The sequence below is a fragment of the Nerophis lumbriciformis genome, linkage group LG07 (genome assembly GCF_033978685.3).
Source record: "Nerophis lumbriciformis linkage group LG07, RoL_Nlum_v2.1, whole genome shotgun sequence".
Classification (NCBI taxonomy): Eukaryota; Metazoa; Chordata; class Actinopteri; order Syngnathiformes; family Syngnathidae; genus Nerophis; species Nerophis lumbriciformis.
In genome coordinates, this window is record NC_084554.2 from 46,832,501 (window position 1) to 46,857,460 (window position 24,960).

A 24,960-nucleotide genomic window follows, 5' to 3' on the forward strand; every position below is an offset into this window, starting at 1 on the left:
TGTGGATGTGAGCCACGCGGTTCTGTTCTGGTCTGTGAGAACGAGCATGCAGCAGGATGAATTGCAATGGTTAAACATTTCTTAAAGCGGGTCTGCGTCACACAAAGTCCTGCAAAAGAGGTCCATCGTGACCAAAGTGACCTTTCGTGTTTGGTCAGTCAATACTAGCGACTGATGTGCATTCCAGAGCATTAGGGGTTAGGAAATGTCCGACTTGGACTCATCACTTAGGTTCACATCATAAATGGTGAAAGTAAACAAAAACATGGCTGACCTCAATAAGCCTGTTGTTTCGTATGATGCCAAAAAGTCACATTGGCACCTTGTCCAAAGTTGCCAAATTGCCTTCTTTCAGTTTATTAAAGGGGAAGTGCACTTTTTTGGAATGTTGTCTATCATTCACAACCCCTACATAAGACAAGAACACATAGAATGCATAAAGGGAGTAAAACCTAAGTCATAAATAAACTAGGGATAGCCGATAATATCGGACTGCCGATATTATCGGCCGATAAATGCTTTAAAATGTAATATCGGAAATTATTGGTATCGGTTTCAAAAAGTAAAATTTATGACTTTTCAAAACACCGCAGTGTACACGGACGTAGAGAGAAGTACAGAGCGCCAATAAACCTTAAAGGCACTTACTTCCTTTGCGTGCCGGCCCAGTCACATAATATCTACGGCTTTTTACACACACAAGTGAATGCAATGCATACTTGGTCAACAGCCATACAGGTCACACCGAGGGTGGCCGTATAAACAACTTTAACACTGTTACAAATATGCGCCACACTGTGAACTCACACCAAACAAGAATGACAAACACATCCGCACCGTAACACAACATAAACTCAACAGAACAAACACCCAGAACCCCTTTCAGCACTAACTCTTCCGGGACGCTACAATACCCCCGACCCCCACCAACCACGCCCACCTAAAAAAAATAATGCACTTTGTGACTTCAATAATAAATATGGCAGTGCCATGTTGGCATTTTTTTCCATAACTTGAGTTGATTTATTTTGGAAAACCTTGTTACATTGTTTAATGCATCCAGCGGGGCATCACAACACAATTAGGCATAATAATGTGTTAATTCCACGACTGTATATATCGGTAGATATCGGAATCGGTAATTAAGAGTTGGACAATATCGGGATATCGGATATCGGCAAAAAAGCCAATATCGGACATCTCTACTCTTTATAAATTCTAAGTCATAAATAAACGCTAGCAAAAGTCAGCTAACAATAGAGCTTATGGGATTCATGACATCATTGCATCTAAAGCCCCAAAACCACCAACAATACTTAGTTTACATCTCGTGACCTGAATGGTTACCAAATATTAGCAATGTTGTTATTATAAGCGCTAATGTTAAAGGGACTAATTTTAGTGGCGCAGTGACCACAGAGCGCTAACTAGCTTATGCTGCGATATTGACTTATTGAGTTGCTGCTTCGCCTTATTTGGTAAACCTTAATTCTAGATTATCAAATCAAATCAAATCAACTTTATTTATAAAGCACATTTAAAATTTACCACAGGGGTAGCCAAAGTGCTGTACAATGAGCAGGTTAAAAGATAAAACGAGTACCGAGCAAACACAACACAACACAAACAGAACATGATAAAAAATAAATAATTAAAATAGAATTAATAAAAACATAAAAACATAAAAACAGGATCACAGCAGGTGTATTATGGGGCGCCATTGCAGGATGGATATCACTCAGTGTTAAAAGCCATGGAATAAAAGTATGTTTTTAAGAGAGATTTAAAAACAGGAAGAGAGGAGGCTTGTCTAACACTCAGGGGTAGGTCGTTCCAGAGCTTGGGAGCAGCAACGGCGAAAGCTCTGTCACCTCTAAGCTTCAGCCTTGTGTCAGGGACCGTCAACAGCAGCTGATCGGCTGATCTTAAGGATCGGGTGGGGCAGTAAGGCTGAAGGAGGTCGGAGAGATAGGTTGGCGCGAGGTTGTTTAGACATTTAAAAACAAATAAAAGGAGTTTAAAATGTATTCGGTAACGCACAGGGAGCCAGTGAAGGGACGCTAAAATAGGGGTGATGTGCTCACGTCTGCGGGTCTGTGTTAGCAGACGAGCAGCAGAGTTCTGTACGAGCTGCAGGCGGGCGAGGGAGGCCTGGCTAATGCCAACATACAGGGCATTACAGTAATCAAGACGAGTCGAGATAAAAGCGTGGATTAATTTCTCAAGATCATGTCTTGATAAAAGCGGTTTCACTTTCGCTATTTGGCGTAATTGATAAAAGCTTTTTTGAACGACGCTGCTGATTTGTTTTTCGAATTTAAAATCTGAGTCAAACTTTACCCCCAGGTTTGTGACAGAGTCGCTGAGATACGGGGTCAGAGTGCCGAGGTCAACGTTGGGGGAGGGAGAGCGACTTGGACCGAACAACATAACTTCTGTTTTGTCTTCATTTAGGCTCAGGAAGTTAGCTGAAAGCCAGACTTTGATGTCGTGCAGGCAGTCAATAAGACTTTGAACCGTGTTATTTTGTGCCATGGGAAAATAAATCTGGCAATCATCGGCATAAAAATGAAATGCAATACTGTACTTCCTAAAAATAGAACCAAGGGGGAGAAGGTAAAGCGCAAATAAAATTGGGGCAAGGATTGAACCCTGGGGGACCCCATGTGGTAAAGGAGCTGTGGACGACATAAAACTGTCTACTTTTACACAAAAACTCCTGTCGGTTAGGTACGACCGGAACCAGTTGAGGGCGGCGCCCTTAATGCCCACACAGTTCTCAAGACGAGTGATTAAGGTGGCGTGGTCGACGGTGTCGAACGCAGCAGACAGATCTAAAAGCACCAGGACAACATATTTACCAGAATCAGTGGACAGGAGGATATCGTTAAAAACTTTTAGAAGCGCTGACTCTGTGCTGTGGAGGGCTTTAAAACCGGACTGGAACAGCTCAGTGATACCATTATCCTCTAAGAAGGGCAGCAACTGACTGTAGACAACCTTCTCTAATATTTTGGAAATGTATGGAAGATTAGAGATAGGTCTGAAGTTAGAGAGGAGAGAGGGGTCGAGGCTGGGTTTTTTAAGTAGAGGTCGTACCACTGCATGTTTAAACTCTACTGGAACTATTCCAGAAGAGAGGCTACTATTGATAATGTTAAGGACACTTGATCCAATAGTAGCAAGTACCTCCTTAAACAGGCGAGGTGGGAGGGCATCTGCAGGAGAACCAGAGGGCTTCATATGACTAACTGTGTCACTTAAAAAAGAAAAGGACACCGGCTCAAACTGATGGAAAACAGAAGAGAAATGCAGGGGAACAGAAGGGTCATATGAAGGCTGAGATAGACTGGCTCTAGTTGACACAATTTTGTCAGTGAAAAAATGGAGACAATTTTCACAGAATTCAAAAGAAGCATCAAAACCAGCAGATTTGGGAGCATCAATGACAGTGTTAATAGTTTTAAACAGAACTCTGGGGTTGTTACAGTTAGAAGATATAATCTGAGATAGATATATATTCATTTCTGCTTTTACAGTCATCTGAAAGGAAAACAGGCTTTCTTTAAAAATGGCAAAGGACACATGCAGCCTGTCTTTTTTCCATTTTCTCTCTGCTCTTCTACATACGCGCCTGGCAGCCCGAGTGACGTCATTCAACCAGGGTTGAGGCGTGGTTTTAGCGCGGCGGCATTTGAAAGGCGCGATCGTGTCCAGTGTTTGTGAACAGATAGAGTTGAACCCAGAAACCAACTCTTCAGTATTCAGACACACAGATGCTGCAGAATTATCATCACAAAGAGTCAAAAAAATAGAGGAGAACCGAGCAGGAGACGAAGAATTAAACATGCGAGAGCGTTGGGGCGGTGCGCACAATTTAACTGGACACTGCGTGGGAATATCAAACAAGATCGGCATGTGATCAGAGAACACAGCGTCGCAAATGTCCAAATTAAAAACACACAAACCATACGAGAGCACTAAATCGAGTGTATGCCCGCGTTCATGTGTAGAACCACACACAGACTGTACAAAGTTAAATGAGTCGATTATATTCAGGAAGCTCCTGGAAAGCGGCTCATCTGGGCAGCAGGTGTGAATATTAAAATCACCCACAATAAGGACACGATCATATTTGGGCAGGATTTCAGCCAGAAATTCAGAAAAGTCAGTTATAAAGTCTTTGTGGTACTTGGGTGGTCGATAGATGACGGCACACAGGACGACATCAGAAAGACCCAGTTCAAACATGCACAGTTCGAAGCTTGAAAAGGAGGATTGTAGGCGGATCTGACGGCATTTAAAGTCATTTTTAAAAACGACTGCTAATCCTCCTCCTTTTCGACCGGACGGCCGTGGGGAATTAAAGTAGGAACACTCCGAAGGCAGAAGTTCATTAAGAGGGGCGGACTCACCGGCTCTCAGCCATGTCTCCGTCACACAGAGGAAGTCCAGTCCGCGGGAAGTGAAGAAATCCTTCAGGATAAAAGTTTTGTTTGTCAAAGATCTTGCGTTCACAAGACCGAACCTGGCGGGGGCCAGCACGTCCAAGGCCGCAATTAATCCGGGTGGGGCCCGACACACAGCCCGCAGGTGGCGGTGATCCACCCCGCGCCTCCGGGGGCGGGGACAGCAGGAGCGACGACGGCAAGCTTCTTCCTCCAAACCAACGATAGGAACCAGCCAGGAGCCGATCGGATCGAGCGAGCGTGGGTGCAGGAGGAGACCGGATACCGCACCATTCATCCTTCGGGGAGCCACGGGAAGCCGGGCCAGGAGTGCCCTAACTTTCACCAGCTGGCCGCCACGTTTACCGCGGCGCCGGAGACGCTTCCGCCGGGGGAGAGGAGCCAGGGGGCGGGAAAGGAAGGCAGGAATCCGGCCAGGTGAAAAAGCTGACTGGGACGTCGAAAAACCAACGTCGAAGTTGATCATATCAGTGGGAGAGGGGCAAAGATCCAACAGTGTTTGGCGGTCATACACAAGCAGTGAGCTGACAGAGACGAAAATAGACGCAAAAAACACAAAAACGAACAGAGCTGACAGCGAGAGACGGCAGGCCAAAGCACATACTGGCGCCATCTTGCAAACTGTTATAAATCATGACTCTCACCTAGGGGTGTAACGGTACACAAAAATTTCGGTTCGGTACGTACCTCGGTTTAGAGGTCACGGTTCGGTTAATTTTCGGTACAGTAAGAAAACAACTAAATATACATATTTTGGTTATTTATTTACCAAATTTGTAAACAATGGCATAACATACATATACACACAGTGTCCATTGCCAGGGTTAATGTGGTCAACATATATAAAATAAAAACTAAATAAGATAAGGCTCAGAATGGTTTCTTAACAAAACCTTTCTACATATAAAGTGCTTTTTTTGATTGAAACTTTTATTAGTAGATTGCACAGTACAGTACATATTCCGTACAATTGACCACTAAATGGTAACACCCGAATACGTTTTTTAACTTGTTTAACGTTAATTGACTGCCTCAAGTTGTTGCTCAGATTAAATAAAATGACAAAACTTTTCTTCTACATATAAAAAGTGCAACATTAAACAGTTTCAAGTCAACTCAGCCACAGATTAACTCTTCTCCCCCCCCCCAGCCTGGCTAACTTGGCAGAAAGAGGATATATGGGCTCATTGTTCTTCCACCATAGAAGTGGGTCAAAATCTAGTTCTTAATGCAATATGGACTTAAATCTGCTGCTATAAAAACATTTGTTATTGCTTTAGCCCTGCCTGACTCGCCGAGGAGAGGCTGCTTGAATGCAGTGGTGACGCTTCAAATGGGTTGGCATGTTTGACGTGTTGTCAGAAGCATACCTGCTGCTCCATTGTTGTATCGCACCGAAGTGTTCCCAAACGGGAGATCTTAACGAGGCAGGAGGGTCTTCCAGCTCTGGCTTTTACATGTTGTCGTAGCCCGGTCGTTGCTAGCATGCCGTGTGTTGTGCCTCGGTGTGTATTGTTTACACAACGTGCGCTACGCTACTTAATATGTCCGTGTGGAAACTCGTTCGGTACACCTCCGAACCGAACCCCCCGTACCAAAACGGTTCAATACAAATACACGTACCGTTACACCCCTACTCTCACCTGGATAGTACCGTATTTTTCCGACTATAAGTCGCAGTTTGTTTCATAGTTTGGCCGGGCTCCAGTGCGATTTATATATGTTTTTTTCCTTCTTTATTATGCATTTTCAGCAGGTGCGACTTATACTCCGGTGCGACTTATACTCCGAAAAATACGGTAGAAGGTTGCGACCATAAACCGAGAAGTTTGTCAACTTTGACGTCCAAAAGACACAGGTTTACTTTTTTTTTTCCAGCTGCAGGAGGATTATGATTAATTCTTCATCCAAACGAGAAGATACAAACGTTCCATCAGTCAGCATCCCAGTGAGAGCAGACATTGTACAGTAAGTGATTGTTTTATTATGTTCGTAGTTTGTATTTCTGGTTTAGTACTTAGAAGTGATTACCAAAGCTGGATCTGTTTAGCACACAGCTTCTTAAAACGTGTAGATCTTCCTCCTTTTATTCAGGTTAAAAATGAAAAGGTTCTGCGCTCATAATTTGTTCCAAAGTAGTCTCTGTTGTCTCTCATGAAGTACTTCATGAGTCGTAGTAGCGTTGTTGAAGGGAAAAGCAATTGTTGTGATGCATCCGCCGTATGCTTAAAATGACTAAATACCGTATTTTTCGGAGTATAAGTCACTCCGGAGTATAAGTTGCACCGGCTGAAAATGCATAATAAAGAAGGAAAAAAACATATATAAGTCGCACTGGAATATAAGTCGCATTTTTTGGGGAAATGTATTTGATAAAAGCCAACACCAAGAATAGACATTTGAAAGGCAATTTAAAATAAATAAAGAATAGTGAACAACAGGCTGAATAAGTGTACGTTATATGAGGCATAAATAACCAAATGGTATGTTAACGTAACATATTATGGTAAGAGTCATTCAAATAACTATAACATATAGAACATGCTATACGTTTACCAAACAATCTGTCACTCCTAATCGCTAAATCCCATGAAATCTTATACGTCTAGTCTCTTACGTGAATTAGATAAATAATATTGTTTGATATTTTACGGTAATGTGTTAATAATTTCACACATAAGTCACTCCTGAGTATAAGTCGCACCGCCGGCCAAACTATGAAAAAAACTGCGACTTATAGTCTGAAAAATACGGTATGTAACATTACATTACAAATATACTTACAGTGTGTAATAAAACAGATTTTTGAACGTTTTATAGAGCGCTTTATAAGACCTTCGTTGTTGACGTTTGCAAGCGATTATGCATAAAAAAAGAAAAACGTGTTCTTGTCTGACATAAGGATTGTGAATGATAAGCACAATTCCCTTGAAAGTGACGACTGTGAAAGCAGAGTGCAAACAACGTTTAAAAAAACACTGCAAATGTTGCTGGCTCCCAACGGCACCAAACTAACACAAACTCTTGAAGGGTACTTGTAGTCCCTGATCAACATGGTCCTAACAGACAACAACGTGCACGGGGGCTGACAAACATAAGTGTTTGTGTGCAAAGGGGACCGGCACGCTCGCCCCTAAGCTAACACACTGGTCTATTATTAGCAAAGATGCAAGCTGCACGGTCAATCACCTGCTTTACCTTCGCCCTGCTAAACCTTTACCTGAGCGCCCCTCCCTTTCTTCACTGCGACAATGTTGCTGCAGAGGAAGAAGTTACATGACAGCAACATCATTTGTTGGTTCCCTGCCTGAATAAAGCCATAGGAACCTTCTGATCTTTTCACTTGTGTCACTGATTTTATTTGTTTAGACTTTAAATAATATACAACATTCACAATGGATCTTCTGAGCCCTCCCGAGTACACTCCCACAAGGCCCCTCCCACCTCAGAACCAGGAAGTGCTGATTGGCTGTGATGTCACGTCCCCATCCTCCACCTGCATGCTACTCCACCACCGTCTTCTGGGTCTGGAACATGCTGCCAATGGTCACCTGCAAGACAGCGCCAATGTTTCATTGGTCGGATGTTTGTCATTTTGGCATTTCGTGTGACTTTATTACTTATTATTTACCCACTTTGTTTGTGTACGGTGTGTGTTTCCAGGCGGCATGTCACTGTGTCAATATTACCCAATGTGTTCAAATGCAAGGGCCAATTATGGTCAAGTGTGTGCTGCACAAACTGCTGAGTCCAAACCAGATGTGTTCATACCTTTTTTGCTGAGGGCCACACACTGAAAAATTAAAGCATGCAGGGGAGATTTTGATATTTTTCATTTGCAAATCCAATTCAATAAATATATTTTTACTTTGAGGGCTCCCTTCTAGTTTGGTCCCAGGGACCTGGAAGTGTCCCAGTCATATTTTTTTTTCTCAAAATAAGTCATATATTTTTTTTTTTGTTATTCAACGCTTAACTTCAGGTCTATCTGTCAATATAAATTGTTTTAATGTTTTTAATGTTTTATGCCGTTTTCGTCAAAACCCCCTTCTAATGGTAAAAACACAATATATGCAATATTTTCCCCACAAAAAAAATCTAAGTAGAATATTTGAGTAATTGAAAAATAACACAATAGGTCATTCATTGATAACATGTATTCATTAATATTTTTGGAGCATTGACAGTTAAAAAAAAATCCAACCAAAATTCTTGGGGATCCAAAACTCATAAAAGTGTTTTTTTTTTTACTTTTAACTTCAGATCTGTCTGTAGATTGGAAGTTTTTTTCTTTTTTTTCTTAAGTTTGTTTGTTTCATTCCCTTTGTGTCAAAGAAAACTTTGTTTTACATATGGTAAAGACAACAACAAAAATATTTCCCCAAAAAGTGGAATTTTTGATGTGAAGTAATTGGAGCCTTGAATAAGTCAATAAATTTTAACAATAATGATTTGAATAACTTTTTTTTAAAATATACATATATATATACATATACATATATATATATATATGTGTATGTATTTATATATATATATACATATATATATATATATTTATTTATATATATATATATTTTATTTTTTAATTTTTTAATATAAATAGTATTTTCAGAATGTGCCGCGGGCAGTTAAAAAATTAGCTGCGGGCCGCAAATGGCCCGAGGGCCACACTTTGGACACCCCTGGTGTCCTTTACCATGAATTGATTAACGTGGAACCCGACTTAAACAAGTTGAAAAACTTATTCTGGTGTTACCATTTAGTGGTCAATTGTATGGAATATGTATTGTACTGTACAATCTACTAATAAACATTTCAATCAATCAATGGTCGACACTGATGCTAATTTCAGGCTTAACATCAAGTGTATTTAAGATGGACAAATATGCATTACAGCATTATAACGATTTATATATATATATAAAAAAAGATTTTCTTTATATTTTGCGGTTTTATTATATAATATAATATAATATATTATATTATATAATATTATATAATCCATGATCTATTTTTTTAACTTATTTTCTTATAGTCAGAAGCTATTCCTCCAGAGGCTAATGGCGCCACATCGCCACCAGAGGGCGACATGCACCAACAAGTCACTGATGGTGACTTCATCTGGCTTGTGCGTGGAGGGTGTGTGAGAGACGTCCTGATTGGCCAGCGTGTGCCGTAGGAGTGTGGCCCTCTGGACCAATCGGCAAGGAGGAGGCGTGGCCTTCATGTAAATTGCTGCGGCTGGACTATCTCCATCAGTTCTCTCCTTCAGCACATCTGCCCTCTCACTTCCTGTCTGCCAACCCTGCTGCTCTAATAACTTTTGATGTTCTTGATGCACTTTAAACTTCATCCAAGAAGGAGATGTTAAATGTGAGGATGACGGGAGTCCAAAGTTTGTGTCACAGAGTCTATATATATTTAGAATATATATATGCAAAAGTACTAAAAGTATGGTTTCCGTTTGTGTTTGACGCATTTACACGTCTTCTACTCAACTTGGACTTCCTGTGTCAGCCTCCAAACGTGTTGGAACGCGCCTGCTCCATCCTCGACGCTGCACTTTTAAGTGTTTGAACGTCCTGTGTGTGTTTTCTAAAGCCTCCTCATTCATTATTCACAGGCCTTAGAAGGCCCGTTTAGAGTGCTCTGGTCCCTCTCCTCTTTTTCCGGAGGCACAATCTTTTCTCAAAGGCTGTTCTCCTCGGTCGAAAACAACATTATTGTTGCTGTTTCCCCCCTTCTTTTATTTCAGAGTGGCGGCCCACCGGAAATTCATCTTGACCGCCATAATTATAATAAAATGATTGATGTTCAAATAGGTAGAGACTCTTATTTTGAAACCGTTTTACTTTGAAACTGACCCTTCCAATCTTTCTGACGTTATGATCTGTAGCACTCTTCACTCCGCCCACACACCCGTAGCCACACCCACTATCCCAGGTGACAAGTGAGAAACAAATCCCTGCCTCTACATGCACTAACCCCCGTGCTGCCCCCTCCCAAATATATTATACTATATACATCCATTCATACATTATATTACTTTCATTTATTTTCACATGAAAAAACATTCATTTTTAAAAGGTGTGGCGACTTTTATTTTATTTTTTAGTAGTAGCGACTTCCTCCCGGTCAACTTCATTTGTTTTGACTTTATCGCACTGCGCATGCAAGTGACGTCGAGCAGTGTTTTTCAACCACTGTGCCGCAGCACACTAGTGTACCGTGAGATACAGTCTGGTGTGCCGTGGGAGATCTAATTTATGATAAATAAATAAATGATAAATGGGTTGTACTTGTATAGCGCTTTTCTACCTTCAAGGTACTCAAAGCGCTTTGACACTACTTCCACATTTACCCATTCACACACACATTCACACACTGATGGAGGGAGCTGCCATGCAAGGCGCTACCAGCACCCATCAGGAGCAAGGGTGAAGTGTCTTGCTCAGGACACAACGGACATGACGAGGTTGGTACTAGGTGGGGATTGAACCAGGGACCCTCGGGTCGCGCACGGCCATTCTTCCACTGCGCCACGCCGTCCCTTTCAAATTTCACCAATTTGGGTTAAAAATATTTTTTTGCAAACCTGTAATTAGAATCCGCAAATGTGCCGTTGCTGGAGATCGGCAGACTTACCACGTTATACTCTTCCATATCAGTAGGTGGCAGCAGGTAGCTAATTGCTTTGTAGATGTCGGAAACATAGGGAGGCAGTGTGAAGGTAAAAAGGTATCTAATGTTTAAACCAAAAATAACAAAAGGTGGGTCCCCCTAAGACAAGGCATTGAAGCTTAGGGAAGGCTATGCAGAATGAAACTAGAACTGAACTGGCTACAAAGTAAACAAAAACAGAATGCTGGACGACAGCAAAGACTTACTGTGGAGCAGAGGACGGCGTCCGCAAAGTACATCCGAACATGACATGACAATCAACAATGTCCCCGCAAAGAAGGATAAAAACAACTGAAATATTATTGATGGCTAAAACAAAGCAGGTGTGGGGAATAGCGGTCAAAGGAAGACATGAAACTGCTACAGGAAAATACCAAATAAAGAGAAAAAGCCACCAAAATAGGAGCGCAAGACAAGAACTAAAACACTACACAGGAAAACAGCCACAAAAACAGCGTGATGTGACAGGTGGTGACAGTACACCTACTTTGAGACAAGAGCTATACTGATGCATGCTTGGTTATGGTTTAAAGTCATATCCAACAATTGCGACAACAACTTTTTGCTATCAATATCGGCTGCTGAGTTTCATTTTTTAATGAGTTCTGTTGGTGGTGTGCCTCCGATTTTTTCAATGAAAAAAATGTGCCTTGGCTCAAAAAGAGGTTGAAAAACACTGACGTAGAGCAGTGGTCCCCAACCTTTTTGTAACTGCGGACCGATCAACGCTTGAAAATTTGTCCCACGGACCAAGTGTTGGGGGGGATTTAAAAAATGTTTTTTTTTGTCATAAAAAAATACAATCATGTGTGCTTACGGACTTATCCCTGCAGACTGTATTGATATATATTGATATATAATGTAAGAACCACAAATATTAATAACAGAAAGAAACAATCCTTTTGTGCGAATGAGTGTGAATGAGTGTAAATGGGGGAGGGAGGTTTTTTGGGTTGGTGCACTAATTGTATGTGTATCTTGTGTTTTTTATGTTGATTTAATAAAAAAAAAAAATTATTATCTTTTATAAAAAAAATAAAAAAAAAAAATAAATTTTTTAATTCTTGTGCGGCCCGGTACCAATCGATCCACGGACCGGTACCGGCCCGGTGGTTGGGGACCACTGACGTAGAGGACAGATTGGGGCCACATGCGCGTTTACACTGGAGTCTGATAAAAATCACATTTTACTTGCAGTGTCAACAGTCAGCTGGAGAAAATCGGTTTGAAAAAAAAATCCAATTTGGCCACTTTGGCCTGCAGAGTAAACGTAGTCATGAACACATTATAATGAAACTCGTCCGAGTTGAGGAAGGGAGGGAATTTCCCTTAATTTGCGTCAGTTATGTGTCCACGGGTAAATATGCAAATTAGATGACGTCATCTAACACAGCCCCCCAAACCTCACCGTCATATATATATATATATATTAAATAAAAGGTCTTCTCCCAACATGGCGGAGACGAGATCCCGTATGAAAAAGGAGATTCCGCGGCAGGAAACTACAACTCGTGTGAAAGCGATACCGCCGCCGTCTGCCTGTGAGCGTCACCGATTTGTCTGTGTCTTGACCTTTAACGTCAACACACACCTCAATTATTATTTTTCCTCCGCTGCTGTCTCATATTTTGCACCGTCTCACTAGACAGGCAGGGCCAACCCTGGTAATTGTAATTAATGAACAATGTAATTCATTAAGAGGGGACTGGCAGGTGCGTGTTCACTTCATTTTCTTGCACACGGACAAAGATCAGACCGACACCTGGTCACCGGGAGAAAGGTCACCTGACACACACAGATCAACTATCAAAGAGCAAGGGTATTAAAAAAAAAGAAAGAACACAGGGGTTATAATCTTGGCTGTTACGGTGTTGTGTAGCAGCAGCAGCCTTGAGGATGCACAGTTTCCAGGAGATGCAGGCAGGAAGGCGGGTAGACGGGGGCTGCGGATTTCCACTGATTGAACGAGGGAGGACGAACACAGGCGGGGGAGCACAAAAGGGGGCGGGGCTTAGGGTGAGGCAAATGAGAGGGGGCAGGAGGAGGAGGTGACGCAGGCGTTCACGCAGGGTGTTGTCCTACTTTCGTCTGCGCGGCATTCCCAAAAGCGCAGAGTGCATCATCACTGAGGGGCGATTTCACGACCACGCCGCAGCAAAAGTACACATGTGCGGCCGTAACAATAGATTGGCTGTTGATGAAAAGACGCTGTGGAGCGCGCTACTCGGGTGCAGCCAGCAGGGGCGCCGTTGGCTGGGCCTCGCTTGGCAATGCACCTGACAGGTAAAAACTCCCCTGGAGAGATTTACTGTCGCCTGACTGGCATTCTGTCGGAGTAACCCGGAATGACAGAATGGAAACCAAGGCTGAGTGACACCGGGGTGACATTAAGCAGCACTAATGGCCACACACACACACACACACACACACACACACACACACACACACACACACACACGCTGCACTAGTGGCAGCAGGCAGACAACCTGTGAGTGAATCTATCCATCAAACCGCCTCTGCAATCCTCCTCTTCCTCCCTGCTTCTCACCCCCTTTAAAGACTTGTTGTTAAACACAGACGCGCTTCCTCTGCTCATTAAACACAACTTGCTGATTTAGATCTGCGGCTGCAATCCATCATCTTTACTCCCTTACCGAGTTACAACAATACACACACAAAAAGGCGGCGACGAGGACTAGAACCAACGACCTCATGAGGGAACTCAAAGCGGGAGTGGGGCGGCCGTGTGAGACGAGTGTGGCCATCACCTGTCTCTTTATCAGTGCCAGCGACTGCCAGCCGTCCAACACCAGCGTCTCCACTCTTTTGGGGTCATCTACTTTCCTGTTGGCCCTGAAGGCATCGCGCACCCTCCGCAGTGCATAGGTCCTGCAACACACAAGTGAAAGTAAAGTTAAAGTACCAATGATTGTCACACACACACTAGGTGTGGTGAAATTTGTCCTCTGCATTTGACCCATCCCCTTGATCACCCCCTGGGAGGTGAGGGGAGCAGTGGGCAGCAGCGGTGCCGCGCCCGGGAATCATTTTGGTGATTTAACCCCCAATTCCAACCCTTGATGCTGAGTGCCTAGCAGGGAGGTAATGGGTCCCATTTTTATAGTCTTTGGTATGACTCGGCCGGGGTTTGAACTCACAACCTACCGATCTCAGGGCGGACACTCTAACCACTAGGCCACTAGTAGTGGACCTACTCAGTGACAATGAACACACTTTATTGTCATGTGAGCAACAAAGTCACATTACAAGTCCCAAAATAGTGTCTTGGAAATGTGTTGTCCAAAAATAGCCTTGCTGCTTGACTTTACACTTCTTTTAGTGAGCCCAGCTACTTACATGCCATTTTATGTGAATGTTATTACTCACTTGTTACATATACACGTAACAGATGCCATACATCAGGGGTTCTTAACCTTTTTGGGCTCGGGGCCCAACTCTTACACTACAGGGGCGCCCGAGGCCCACTCAAATATTAACACTGAGTTTGTAAGCTTACATCTGATTAGAGATGTCCGATAATATCGGCCAATAAATGCTTTAAAATGTAATATCGGAAATTATCGGTATCGGTTTCAAGAAGTAAAATGTATGACTTTTTAAAACGCGGCTGTGTACACGGACGTAGGAAGAAGTACAGAGCGTCAATAAACCTTAAAAGGCACTCCTTTGTGTGCCGGCCCAGTCACATAATATCTGCGGCTTTTCACACACACACACTCAAGTGAATGCAATTCATACTTGGTCAACAGCCATACAGGTCACACTGAGGGTGGCCGTATAAACAACTTTAACACTGTTACAAATATGCACCACACTGTGAACCCACACCAAACAAGAATGACAAACACATTTCAGGAGAACACAATATAAACACAACAGAACAAATACCCAGAACCCCTTGCAGCACTAACTCTTCCGGGACGCTACAATATACCCCCCCCCCCCCTCAACCTCCTCATGCTCTCTCAGGGAGAGCATGTCCCAAATTCCAAGCTGCTGTTTTGAGGCATGTTAAAAAAAATAATGCACTTTGTGACTTCAATAATAAATATGGCAGTGCCATGTTAGCATTTTTTTTCCATAACTTGAGTTGATTTATTTTGGAAAACCTTGTCACACTGTTTAATGCATCCAGCGGGGCATCACAACAAAATTAGGCATAATAATGTGTTAATTCCACGACTGTATATATCGGTATCGGTTGATATCAGAATCGGTAATTAAGAGTTGGACGATATCGGCAAAAAAGCCATTATCGGACATCTCTACTTCTGATTGTAATAACTTTTTTAATAACTATATATAACCAACTTACAGTTTACTGTAACAGGATGAACCTAAAAAGATAACAACCAAAAAATAAATACTAATCAAATATACGGCATAAAAAGAGAATAAATGAACATACAATTACGCAGTGCTAAAATAAATAAATTCTAACTGAATTCATAATAAATAATAATATATTTTCTTAAACTGTCAATCAAATTAAAGTGCAAATAAAAATAAAGTTTTACAACTTTAGTCATAATTGTTGCGCTTTTAAAAAACCTCTATGACTTTAGCTCCAGACTTCAGTTTGTTAAATACTGTCATTAGTGGTGGGAAAGTGTGTTACAACCGAGTACCGCTGCAGCCTATATGTGCCACAGCTGAAAAACAGATTTTTTTTTTGTGGCGTTTCTCTATGGGGCGCTCGCGACCCAACAATGGTTAAGAGACACTGCCATACATCACATACAACAAGATAACATTAAGGAGTGGGGCAGGAGGACACAAACATTAGTAACCCTAGCATACCTATGTTAGCTACATGCTAACAATATATTCATTTTTAATAGCAACATTATGCCAGGTTGGCCTTGGTCTAGTGCTTTTCAATTATTTTCTGTTACGGCCCCTTACCCACCCGCCCAGAAGAAGAAAACATTTGCCCCTCCCCCTCACTCTCTGCCGTATCATTTGTCTAGAAAACTGTTGTAAGTACACCTCTGCATAACATTATTTCCTTATTAATAGGGATGTCCGATAATGGCTTTTTGCCGATATCCCGATATTGTCCAACTCTTTAATTACCGATACCAATATCAACCGATACCGATATATACATTCGTGGAATTAACACATTATTATGCCGAATTTGGACAACCAGGTATGGTGAAGATAAGGTCATTTTTAAAAAATAAAATAAAATAAGATAAATAAATTAAAAACATTTTCTTGAATAAAAAAGAAAGTAAAACAATATAAAAACAGTTACATAGAAACTAGTAATTAATGGAAATGTGTAAAATTAACTGTTAAAGGTTAGTACTATTAGTGGACCAGCAGCACGCACAATCATGTGTGCTTTTGGACTGTATCCCTTACAGACTGTATTGATATATATTGATATATAATGTAGGAACCAGAATATTAATAACAGAAAGAAACAACCCTTTTGTGTGAATGAGTGGAGGAGGAAGGTTTTTTGGGTTGGTGCACTAATTGTAAGTGTATCTTGTGTTTTCTATGTTGATTTAATAAAAAAACAAAAAACAAAAAAAACAATACCAATAATTAAAAAAAACGATACCGATAATTTCCGATATTACATTTAAAAGCATTTATCGTCCTTTTATCGGACATCTCTATTTATTAACATTAAAAGAAAAGAAATATAGAGCAACTTACAACAGAAGAATAACTTTATGGACATTGTTTTTAGTCTGTAACATAAAAGATTTAAAGTGCAAAATAAAAAAAATGTTTAATTCTTATTTAAACTCAACATGTTTTGACCGACTTAAACCATTTGTTACTGACAAAATTAAATTAAATAAACACAGTAAATAATAATTATAGTTGCAAAATGATCAGCAACATTGACTCAGGAGCGCACTAAATAAAACACTTCAACCTACAACATAAAGATGAATAAAACGATTTGCTGATTTTTTCTTTTTATCAAAATAAGGAAGTCAGGCTTATTAGCTACCATGAGCAGGTTTTGTAGTGCACAGCTTTTCCAAGCAGGTTTTGCAGCATCATACTGATAAAGCATGGGTTTTTCCCCCCAAGATAGTGCCGCTGTAATGGCTGCTGGTTGCAGGAGCTCTCTGCTCTTGTCTTTCCTCCTTTGTGTTGTTGATGTTCCCCGCTTGTTTTCACAGGTTTTTTGCTGTTTAGTTCGAGCGCCTTCAGGACTACGCAACAAGGGGTTTGCACTTTCGTGGGAACTTTTAGATCTGCCTCCAGGGAGCCTTTTGACCATGGCTATTTTTGCACCGGAGACGGTGGCTGGCTCTCTGCCACACAGGAGTCCGCCTGGAGAGACCGGGGAAGATGTGAACTAACGTTGAGCGTCGAGATGGACAAGCTTCACGGAGCTCTGGCTAAACGAGCATGTATTGGACACTTCGGTCTCCCTAGACGGACTCTCGCTCATCCATGCGGACTGGACATTGACCGAGAGCTAGTGGGCAGCCTAGGATACGGTTGGCTCTCTTGGTTGCTTTGTTTGGTCTGTCCCATTCTCTGTCAGTGCAGCCCTGCACCCCAGCAGATGATGGCGTGGAGCACAGCAGAGACCACAGCAGTGTTTTTGTTTTGTTTGTCTAAGCATGGTGGAATCATATGTGCACAATATGTATTATTTACGCCGGATAGTCGAACCTCGGATTCAGGAGGAACAGTGTGGTTTTCGTCCTGGTCGTGGAACTGTGGACCAGCTCTTTACTCTCGGCAGGGTCCTTGAAGGTGCATGGGAGTTTGCCCAACCAGTCTACATGTGTTTTGTGGACTTGGAGAAGGCATTCGACCGTGTCCCTCGGGAAGTCCTGTGGGGAGTGCTCAGAGAGTATGGGGTATCGGACTGTCTGATTGTGGCAGTCCGCTCCCTGTATGATCAGTGCCAGAGCTTGGTCCGCATTGTCGGTAGTAAGTCGGACACGTTTCCAGTGAGGGTTGGACTCCGCCAAGGCTGCCCTTTGTCACCGATTCTGTTCATAACTTTTATGGACAGAATTTCTAGGCGCAGTCAAGGCGTTGAGGGGATCTGGTTTGGTGGCTGCAGGATTAGGTCTCTGCTTTTTGCAGATGATGTGGTCCTGATGGCTTCATCTGGCCAGGATCTTCAGCTCTCAGTGGATCGGTTCGCAGCCGAGTGTGAAGCGACTGGGATGAGAATCAGCACCTCCAAGTCCGAGTCCATGGTTCTCGCCCGGAAAAGGGTGGAGTGCCATCTCCGGGTTGGGGAGGAGATCTTGCCCCAAGTGGAGGAGATCAAGTACCTCGGAGTTCACGAGTGAGGGAAGAGTGGATCGTGAGATCGACAGGCGGATCGGTGCGGCGTCTTCAATAATGCGGACGCTGTATCGATCTGTTGTGGTGAAGAAGGAGCTGAGCCGGAAGGCAAAGCTCTCAATTTACCGGTCGATCTACGTTCCCATCCTCACCTATGGTCATGAGCTTTGGGTTATGACCGAAAGGACAAGATCACGGGTACAAGCCGCCGAAATGAGTTTCCTCCGCCGGGTGGCGGGGCTCTCCCTTAGAGATAGGGTGAGAAGCTCTGCCATTCGGGAGGAGCTCAAAGTAAAGCCGCTGCTCCTCCACATCGAGAGGGGCCAGATGAGGTGGTTCGGGCATCTGGTCAGGATGCCACCCGAACGCCTCCCTAGGGAGGTGTTTAGGGCACGTCCGACCGGTAGGAGGCCACCGGGAAGACCCAGGACACGTTGGGAAGACTATGTCTCCCGGCTGGCCTGGGAACGCCTCGGGATCCCACAGGAAGAGCTGGACGAAGTGGCTGGGGAGAGGGAAGTCTGGGCTTCCCTGCTTAGGCTGCTGCCCCCGCGACCCGACCTTGGATAAGCGGAAGAAGATGGATGGATGGATGGATGTATTATTTATTGCTCATTTTCATTTTTTTCCCCGTGTTTGACTTTTGTCGCTATGTGGAGAAATAGCACCGCTAAAGTGGAAACTGGTCGCATCAGCTCTGTGCTCTTTTAATGTATTTTATGTACTTTGTGTTTTTACCTTATTTTTGTATCTGCACCGCAACCACATAATTTCCCCATTGTGGGATAAAGTCTATACTATTCTATCCTATCCTTCCCTGGGGTCACACAAGCTCCCCCTCTTTTTGAGAAGAAATAGCCTCATCGCAACAAAAAAACAAAACAATCAAACCTTCAAGTCCCATGCCGCTGCTTATTTTAAGATGTTTAGCGAAGCCTACTTGGGGCCGGTCAGACGCAGTATCATGTCGATGGGAGAAGTTTGTTTATTTTACTTTCATGATATCATGAAGACGCAACTTCAAAAGCAAGCATTTGAGCGCCTCTTCCTTTAAAAGTGGAGTGAATAATCAAAGGGATGAAAGATTTTTCTCAAGTTTGCGGTCATAAACAGGCACTAGGGAATCATATTACTGTAGAACGTCATTAAAAACTAGTTTTATACATTATAGCAGACTTTTTTTTTTAAACTGAAGAACACAAGCCTAAACAGAAGCTGTACAACAAAAATAAAAACAACAAGCTGAGATGGAATAAAGTCACAAATGATAAAGTGATTCTGATCCAAACTCAACTGGATGGACTTCACGGCCAAATTACTGCAAGTTGACAGCTGAGGGGCGCGGGTCTCAGGCGTAGGTCGCCCGAGTCTGAGCGACTGGGCTCTGTCAGCGCTAATTTGATTTGTGAGGCTTGTGGACAGAAAACACCACGCTGGAGATCAATAAACCGATAGTCGGCCAGGAGAGGGAGTGTACACAACGTTGTGGTCCACCTCCTGTTAGGACAGGCCAGGACTCTAATGATGTTGTTTTGTGAATACATGTCAAGTTCTGGGGGGGAAACCAATTACTGGCCTGCATTCGTCCTCTTGATGGGGCAGGGCTGCATGTGGCACAGCTGGCAGATCCTCTGCCACCTTGAGAAGTTTCACTTTCACTCTTTTTATTTGTGTGCGTGCGTGCTGCTCATTTAGGATTTAAGGCCGAGCCAGTAAAGCAGCGATGGATCGGATTTACGAGCCGTCGTTAAACACGAGCGGCGTACAAGGACATGATGGAGGGATGACGAGCAAATGTGTTTTATAAGACGGAGGGAAAGAAGACAGAGCGAGATGAGAAGGAGATAAAAAGAAAACTCTTTTTTTACATTATTTGACATTGGGGGGGAACCTTCCGGCCAGATTCTGATCCGACAAACATTTGTTGTTGTTTCGTCTTCCCTGCGACTCAGAGGAGCTGCACTAAAGCACTTTCTCTTGCAGAGATTCATCAAAGTTTCATCTCTCGTCTGCTCTTATTTCCATCTCCTCTTCTCTCAGACTCAGCAAACATCTCCGCCGCGACTTGCAGGAGGTTCTGCCGGCGCCGGCGTCAGCTGCCGTTTCAGAGCCTGCAGCGACGTCTTGACACATTCAGGTCATCTCTTGACAATCAACAAGTGCATTAGTGTTACGATCTCCTGTTGAATCTCTCTTTAACACTGAATGTGGTGCCTTTGTGAGTTTCTTATCTGGGCAAAAATGCTGTGGCAGTAACTGTACAGCTATACCAGTGGTTCTTAACCTGGGTTTGATCGAACCCTAGGGGTTCGGTGAGTCGGCCTCGGGGCTTCGGCAGAGCATCCGCCGCGGAGGTCAAGACACGCCCGACTCATCGTGTAAACAAAAACTTCTCCCTGTCGGCGTATTATGGATACCCCCAAACAATGATCCCTCTAATTTTCCATATGTGCAAACCCAAAAACTCCTTGAGCATTCAGTGGAGCACATGTGAGCGACGCCAGACGTGCACCTGCAGCACACCAGTTCCAAACCTGACTAAATAACAAGTTCAATGTTTTATTATTGTAATCAAAAGACAGCATTCATTTCCATGAGATTATTTTCAAATATAAGTGTTTTGGCTTACTTACACTGACTATAACATATTGTTTTTCATGAGCTGTGTACTAGTATTATATGTCTGGGCGGGGGTCCTGTTTTGGAAATAATGTGTACCCCTTTCAGATATCGCATTTAGTTCCCACTAAAACATTCACATGTTGCACAATGAGATGTAAACATGGAATCATGTGTCCATTCCTGTAACTTTCCGTTTGTAAAATATATCTTTATTAGTATTTCTTTAATATAATAACATCATTTTATGATTACGGTTCGGGTTCGGTGAATAGGCATATGAAACTGGTGGGGTTCGGTACCTCCAACAAGGGTAAGAACCACTGAGCTAGAGGGATTACTAGGGATTAACAAACTAAAAGGAAGTGAAACTGAAAGTAAAACCAATGAAATGAATTGAAGTAAGCCAATTAACGACTCACTTAAGGGTGAGTTAGACCAGTGGTTCTCAAATGGGGGTACGTGTACCCCTGGGGGTACTTGAAGGTATGCCAAGGGGTACGTGAGATGTTAAAAGAAATGCAACAATGCAATATTCGGTGTTGACAGATAGATTTTTTGTGGACATGTTCCATAAATATTGATGTTAAAGATTATATTAGGTGTTGACAGATAGATTTTTTGTGGACATGTTCCATAAATATTGATGTTAAAGATTTCTTTTTTGTGAAGAAATGTTTAGAATTAAGTTCATGAATCTCTATTGCAATCCCCAAAGAGGTCACTTTAAGTTGATGATTACTTCTATGTGTAGAAATCTTTATTTATAATTGAATCACTTGTTTATTTTTCAACAAGTTTTCAGTTATTTTTATATCTTTTTTTCCAAATAGTTCAAGAAAGACCACTACAAATGAGCAATACTTTGCGCTGTTATACAATTTAATAAATCAGAAACTGATGACATAGTGCTGTATTTTACTTCTTTATCTCTTTTTTTTTCAACCAAAAATGCTTTGCTCGTATTAGGGGGTACTTGAATTTAAAAAATGTTCACAGGGGGTACATCACTGAAAAAAGGTTGAGAACCACTGAGTTAGACTAGTATTCAATTAAAAAAACTGCATTTGTCCCCAGGGGTCAAATATAAACACACTCATTATTGTACTAACACAAATCGCTCATTTATTATTATATTAACACAAACGTTTTAACTGGAACATGTTGATGGACAATTAATACAGCTTCCGTAGAAACATTTGCACGACTGTGTAATTTAAAGAGAGACAATTAGGGTATTATACTATACACTAATTGATGTATTAAAAGGGGGTTTAGTAGACATAAAATATAGTTATGCGTCAATATACCAAGAAAGAAAATGTTCCATAATTTAACATGTTAAATAACAATGTGGATTCAGTGACGTCAGAGACAAACACACCGGCTACATTAGCATATATCACAGAGCTCGCTGAACGGTTAAATGAACCAGTGAAAAGATTGTCATTTCTTGACGTGCATCACTTGCCTGTAATTGTACGAGTTGAAGTTGCTGCTTTCTCTTAAGAGCATCCGATAGAGCGATAACACCTGCGCACTGGACGACGCCGCCATCATGTTGCTAACGGCACTCCTGGCTTCAGCTCGGCTCAAGACCCCGCTTACATGTGAGCCCAAAGAGCGCCTGTTCACAATTGATAGTTATGTGACTCTTATTTCCCGTCTGTGCGCTTTTTGTTCCACGTAATTTTAGATTTCCCTCTTAACGCGATCTGTTTTATATGGCTACAATGGTAGCAGCTTATGATAAATTGTACTTTGTATGACAAATTGGACAGGCACATTTATGGCTACTAAAATACAGCCCAATGCCGTACAGTGGCTGAAGGTAAGCTATCCATGCTAATTTAGTTCTCTAAACACAAACCGTTTTAGCACCAATTGTGTGTTTTTCTTGTATGAAAACATGGACGATTGATGCGCGTTATATCAACACATTGCACTGCCTGCATTTTGATCACCTCAACCTTTTATTTCCCCTCTAATCGTCCTTTGTTATTGGTAAGTTTCGAGGCAAAAGATCTTGCGAGAAACTGTATGAAGGACAGCAAATGACAATACAAATCTTTTGAATCGAGGCAAACAGTCTACCTCAAAAGAGGATTATTATTGACTTTTTATTTTATTTTATTTTTTAATTTGATAAACCTTTATTTATAAACTGCAACATTTACAAACAATCAAGAAATAATAATAATCAAAAACAGTACAAAACAGCGCCAGGGGGTGGTAAACTCAATTAAGTAACTAAAATAGAATGATATATATATATATGTATATATATATATATATATATATATATATATATATATATATATATATATATATATATATATATATATTGAGACTTTTATTAGTAGGTTGCACAGTGAAGTATTATTATGTTAGACCCACTTGACATCCATTGCATTCGGTCTCCCCTAGAGGGGGGGTGGGTTACCCACATATGCGGTCCTCTCCAAGGTTTCTCATAGTCATTCACATCGATGTCCCACTGGGGTGAGTTTTTCCTTGCCCTTATGTGGGCTCTGTACCGAGGATGTCGTTGTGGCTTGTGCAGCCCTTTGAGACACTTGTGATTTAGGGCTATATAAATAAACATTGATTGATTGATTGATTGAAGTACATATTCCGTACAATTGACCACTAAATGGTGACACCCGAATAAGTTTTTCAACTTGTTTAAGTCGGGGTCCACTTAAATTTATTCATGATATATATATATATATATATATATATATATGTATATGTATGTGTGGGAAAAAAAATCACAAGACTATTTCATCTCTACAGGCCTGTTTCATGAGGGGGGGGTTCCCTCAATCATCAGGAGATTTTAATGGGAGCATTCACATACCATGGTTTATATAGGGCACAGAGTGGGTGGGTACAGGCTGGCGTAGGGGCGTGGTGATTGGCTCATGTGTTACCTAGGAGGTGTTTCCGTCTGTGGCGGCATGCTGTTACAATTTCGCTGCGCTTGTTGAGGGATGACAGATCTGGACGGTAAATAATAAACAGTTTCTCTTTCAAGCATAGGTTGCATCTTTTATTACCACTATTGTAAGGTGTGCTGGATGCAAGAATTTGCCATGTTATTGAATATTCAACATTATTGTCTTTGAGGTCCCAAATGTGTTTGCTGAGTTCTGTGGTATTCCGCAGGTTTTGGTTCCTGAAAGAAGCCTTGTGATTGTTCCATCTGGTTTTGAACTCTCCCTCGGTTAATCCTACATATGTGTCGGATGTGTTAATGTCCTTGCGTGTTACCTTAGATTGGTAGACAACTGATGTTTGTAAGCACCCCCCGTTGAGAGGGCAATCAGGTTTCTTTCGACAGTTGCAGCCTTTGTTGGTTTCGGAGTCGCTCTGTCCGGGGGTCGACGGCTCATTTGCAATTGTTTTGTTGTGGTTTGAGATAATTTGTCGTATATTGTTCATACAGCTGTAGCTCAATTTAATGTTGTTCTTGTTGAATACTTTTCTTAGGGTGTTGTCTTTGGGAAAGTGTTTGTCAATCAGATTGAGGAATTTGTGTCCAATGTTAGTTGGGAGAAACTGAAAGAGAAACTGTTTATTATTTACCGTCCAGACCTGTCATCCCTCAACAAGCGCAGCGAAATTGTAACAGCATGCCGCCACAGACGGAAACACCTCCTAGGTAACACATGAGCCAATCACCACGCCCCTACGCCAGCCTGTACCCACCCACTCTGTGCCCTATATAAACCATGGTATGTGAATGCTCCCATTAAAATCTCCTGATGATTGAGGGAACCCCCCCTCATGAAACAGGCCTGTAGAGATGAAATAGTCTTGTGATTTTTTTTTCCCACACATACATATATTGCGCTCTACTACGGTATCGAGCACTATTTTTTGG

The 24,960-nt window shown here is 42.1% G+C and overlaps 3 protein-coding genes across 11 annotated transcripts in view; 2 read left to right on the top strand and 1 right to left on the bottom strand.

Moving 5' to 3' along the window:
• Nucleotides 1-1,497, top strand: part of ppp1r3g (protein phosphatase 1 regulatory subunit 3G) — a 2,376-nt gene extending 879 nt beyond the window's left edge. The window contains exon 1 of the mRNA XM_061965028.2: nucleotides 1-1,497. This exon is cut by the window's left edge and continues 879 nt beyond it. The gene's annotated coding sequence lies outside the window, so the exon portion shown is untranslated.
• Nucleotides 1,498-7,803: 6,306 nt separating this feature from the next.
• On the bottom strand, nucleotides 7,804-22,692 carry lyrm4 (LYR motif containing 4). The gene is made up of 3 exons (XM_061965026.2): nucleotides 22,546-22,692; nucleotides 13,919-14,039; nucleotides 7,804-8,020 (listed from the first exon to the last, which is right to left on the bottom strand). The coding sequence occupies exons 1-3, from the start codon at nucleotides 22,632-22,634 to the stop codon at nucleotides 7,973-7,975; spliced, it is 258 nt and encodes an 85-aa protein (XP_061821010.1). The 5' UTR covers nucleotides 22,635-22,692; the 3' UTR covers nucleotides 7,804-7,972.
• Nucleotides 22,693-22,776: 84 nt separating this feature from the next.
• Nucleotides 22,777-24,960, top strand: part of fars2 (phenylalanyl-tRNA synthetase 2, mitochondrial) — a 34,038-nt gene continuing 31,854 nt past the window's right edge. For 4 of the 9 annotated variants that reach the window (XM_061965017.2, XM_061965023.2, XM_061965018.2 and 1 more), the window contains exon 1: nucleotides 22,777-22,905. The gene's annotated coding sequence lies outside the window, so the exon portion shown is untranslated. Of the gene's footprint in view, nucleotides 22,906-22,937; nucleotides 23,079-24,960 lie in introns of those variants that run through there. The other 5 variants (XM_061965019.2, XM_061965021.2, XM_061965020.1 and 2 more) reach the window with 3 other exon arrangements.